At 44.5% G+C, this 3,432-nt stretch overlaps 1 protein-coding gene across 1 annotated transcript; it reads right to left on the bottom strand.

Annotated features, from left to right (window-relative positions):
* Positions 1 to 387: 387 nt before the first annotated feature.
* Positions 388 to 1,933, bottom strand: foxe1 (forkhead box E1). The gene is given in 4 exon segments (XM_059334777.1): positions 388 to 1,507; positions 1,678 to 1,718; positions 1,721 to 1,739; positions 1,863 to 1,933. Coding segments are annotated over 4 exon segments (1,251 nt in total).
* Positions 1,934 to 3,432: the final 1,499 nt, after the last annotated feature.

Genomic DNA, 3,432 nt, shown 5'->3' with positions numbered 1-3,432 from the left:
GTCCGTCATTTAAAACTCACCAGTAATGTAAATATTAAACTTGCACATTCAAATTCATGACAAAAAAAAAAGAAGCCACACAGGACATTAGATGAACTTTACCCTCACATGCTGTGAAGAGGCCTTTAAAGACATTTAAATCCAAAATTTATCGTATCTCAAAGTAAATTACCACCAATATGGAAAACGGGTTGCAGGGTTTATGTGGTGTATCACAGTTGTTTCAGGAGGTTTTTTTTCCAAATCAGTCTTTTCAGTTTTGTCCTTGTCACAATTGAAGAAAAACACATTTGTGTGCAGAAATGTCTGGCTCACTGGGTGTTATTTAAAGTCTCTGATGTTCTGTTAACAAGGCAGTGAGATGCCCGGATCTAGAGTCTCAGCAGCTCAGATAGCTGACACAAACCTGTCCATATTCCCCGGGTACGCTGGGTGTCTCAGGTACCCCCCAGTGTTGGGGATGGGACCTGCAGCGCTGTTATACTGGGAGAAAGAGCCCAGCTGCACTGGGGAGACCCTACCGTAATGGTCCATGGAGTCCATAGACCCGTGGGCGGCTGAATGGAGGCGTCCTGTCGCTGCATACCCCTGGGTGTGGCCCTGTCCATACGAGCCCTGGTGTGTGTGGTGGTGTGGGTGGCCGTTTGGCCCAGGGTAGGCAAACCCTGGATGTGTAGAGGAGCGGGGTGATGCGACCCCTCCGCATGGTTGGCCCTGGAAAGCCGGGGCTCCCAGGCCGCACGGACTGGACCCGTTGGGGAGTCCTTCAGGACTGAAGCTGCGCCCGGGCTGCTGCATCACCTCTGGGCCTTGACCTCCCAGCATGCTGGATGGAGTCTGGTGTCCTATGAGGTTATTGATGCTGAACATGCGGGTCTGACCGGGTCCAAACCCAGGAGGGGATGAAGAGGAGTAATAGGCAGACTGCAGCTGCTGCCCGTAGCCCGGACTGACTGTCATGTTGTTGTACACTGAGTTGGAGTACGCGGCTGATCTGGCAATCTGGACAGGAGAGAAAACTGGCGTCTCGTGCACAAATGCGGAGTAAGTGCTCAAGTCACAGCGCTTAAACCTCTTCCTGCGCCTCAGGAAGCTGCCGCTCTCAAACATGTCCTCTGCATTCGGGTCTAAGGCCCAGTAGTTGCCCTTCCCTGGCCGCCCCGGCTCTCTGGGGATCTTGATAAAGCAATCATTGAGAGTCAAGTTATGGCGGATGGAGTTCTGCCACTTCTTTGAATTGTCTCTGTAGAAGGGGAAGCGCTCTGTGATGAACTTGTAGATGCCCCCCAGAGTCAGCTTACGGTCAGAGGAGTTGGCTATGGCCATGGAGATGAGTGCGATGTAGCTGTACGGGGGTTTCCCTCTCTGGAGAGGTCTCTTCCTCCTCCGTCCTCTGGGCTGCTCCTCCGCTTGCAGTGGAGCGTTGGAGGCAGACAAGGTGTTTTCTGGTGGAGAGTCTTTCTCCACTTTGACCACCGGCATTGTCATGGACAGTTCAGAAATGTCCCTTAAAAGACAGATTATAAAACAAATTTACTGCAAATGCTGCAAGTACGTCCACAGTTTAGATAGAGTTCCCACTGTCTGATTAAATCCTGGACAGTGGAAAAATCAAAACAAGAGATCAGCGCAGCACACAATCCTGCTAGAAAGGTCACATTTGTTAAGCAACTTACTGTCTGCAAGTCCAAACCCAGCAGCTCTTCAAATGGAAGCAATTAGCTTTTCTCCAAGAGATCCTGTCTCTTAAATGTGCTGTGTTTGTTTAGATTATTCCCACAGTTTGTTGTCAGGTGAAGCTGAAGAGTTAAGGTGTGAGAGCGCCATGCGTGGTGTTTAAGGTGTGTGTGAGAATGACTCACCTGAAGAGTGTGTTCCTGCCACAGAACACCTGAGGGGCCACACCCCCCAGAGCATCACATGCTCCTGACATACCTCCGCTCTATAAGGGTCCATTGTTCACGTTTAGCAAAGTCTGCATACTTTATGGTGGAAATTTCTATATCAAGGTTTTTCACATATTTTAAATACAGCTGTAATAAATCTAATAAATAACTGATATCATAAAATGGCACGAAAGAAAATATGCAGTACAAATTAGAATCTTTTTTCTTATTAGATTTGAAAAAGTTTTTGAAACTGTTGTTCCTGAAAAGATAAACAGAATTTTTGGTCTTCAGCTTTAATTACAGATTATATACTCACTTGCAACTATCAGATTTATTCTCTGCAGGGCCTTTTTTTATTTTTACATTTCATAGACCAGAACTGTCAAAACAAACATACTTTCCTCTTGATATTCAAATTTCCCTTTAAAGCCGACCTCAGTTTATTTTTAAAACTCCAAAATGGTCCATGTTGTTTTGACGTTTAACACTAAAAGACCTCTTTAGTGGTAACTTAACCTACCTGTTGTTTTTCTACCTTGCTTCCTTGTTTGTTTTGCACCAGTGGTTGGACAAGCCAGCTGTGTTAAGAGATGTAAATGTTTTCCAGACAAAGGCCGTCCTGTGATTTCAGCATGCAAAATATAGGCCATCATCATAATCCCTGGACGCAACCTGAGAGACAGGAATAACCAACTCCAAGCATAGAAATTCACAATTGTTTTTTTATTCGCAGTATCTACAAGGAATTGGCGGTTATAGCTGCTAGACGTGTTTTAAAATCAGTGTCATTTTTTCAGTATATATTTATTTTAGCAGAGCTGAAACTGCTGCACACACATTTTAAATAACCAAGCCCAGAGTTGGATAGTCTAATCTGTGAAAGCTCGGCTTTAACGCTGACTTTAAACACTATTAAATTTCACCAGTGATGGAGACAATGCTGAGCAGCTCTGGTGGTATGAAGTCCAGGGACTCCACAGGGCCAGGGTTCACCACCTTAATCTTTTAAACAAACAGTGAGGAAAACACGGCAGCACACTCCCACCGCTCATCACCAGGCCGGGTTAGCATTGCGGGCATGTGTCAGAGCGGCAGTGTGGTGAGAGCGTGGGTTTACTCAGACAAATAGCCTGATGAAAGGTTTAGTCCTGTGGGCTGGACCTGCAGGACCCTGTTTTATGACGGGCTGGGTTAACGTGAGTCCTCATACCTGCTGGGTTCAGTTCAGTTACACTTTGTCTTGTCATTCCAAACAAATGTTCCTAAAAAGTTGGGGAAAACTAAAGGAAAAAAGAAGATGGTTGATATAAAAAGTGTATAATAAACAGTTGATATTGCAGGACAATTTTAATTTACACAATTAAATCATGCAGATATTTGAGAATATCTTAAAGCCTTAGAAATCTGTCAGTATTTAGGCAAGACTTTATTTCTTTATTATCATATATTATTATTGTGTCTTTACCAGGTCTCTTTTGAGAAAGTGACTTGTGTCTCAGTTAGATTACCTGAGTAAATAAAGGTCAAATAAAAAAAATATTTA

The sequence above is a fragment of the Centropristis striata genome, chromosome 1 (genome assembly GCF_030273125.1).
Source record: "Centropristis striata isolate RG_2023a ecotype Rhode Island chromosome 1, C.striata_1.0, whole genome shotgun sequence".
Lineage (NCBI taxonomy): Eukaryota > Metazoa > Chordata > Actinopteri > Perciformes > Serranidae > Centropristis > Centropristis striata.
Note: the sequence above shows the minus strand (reverse complement) of the source record. Positions and strands in the feature narration are given on the sequence as shown.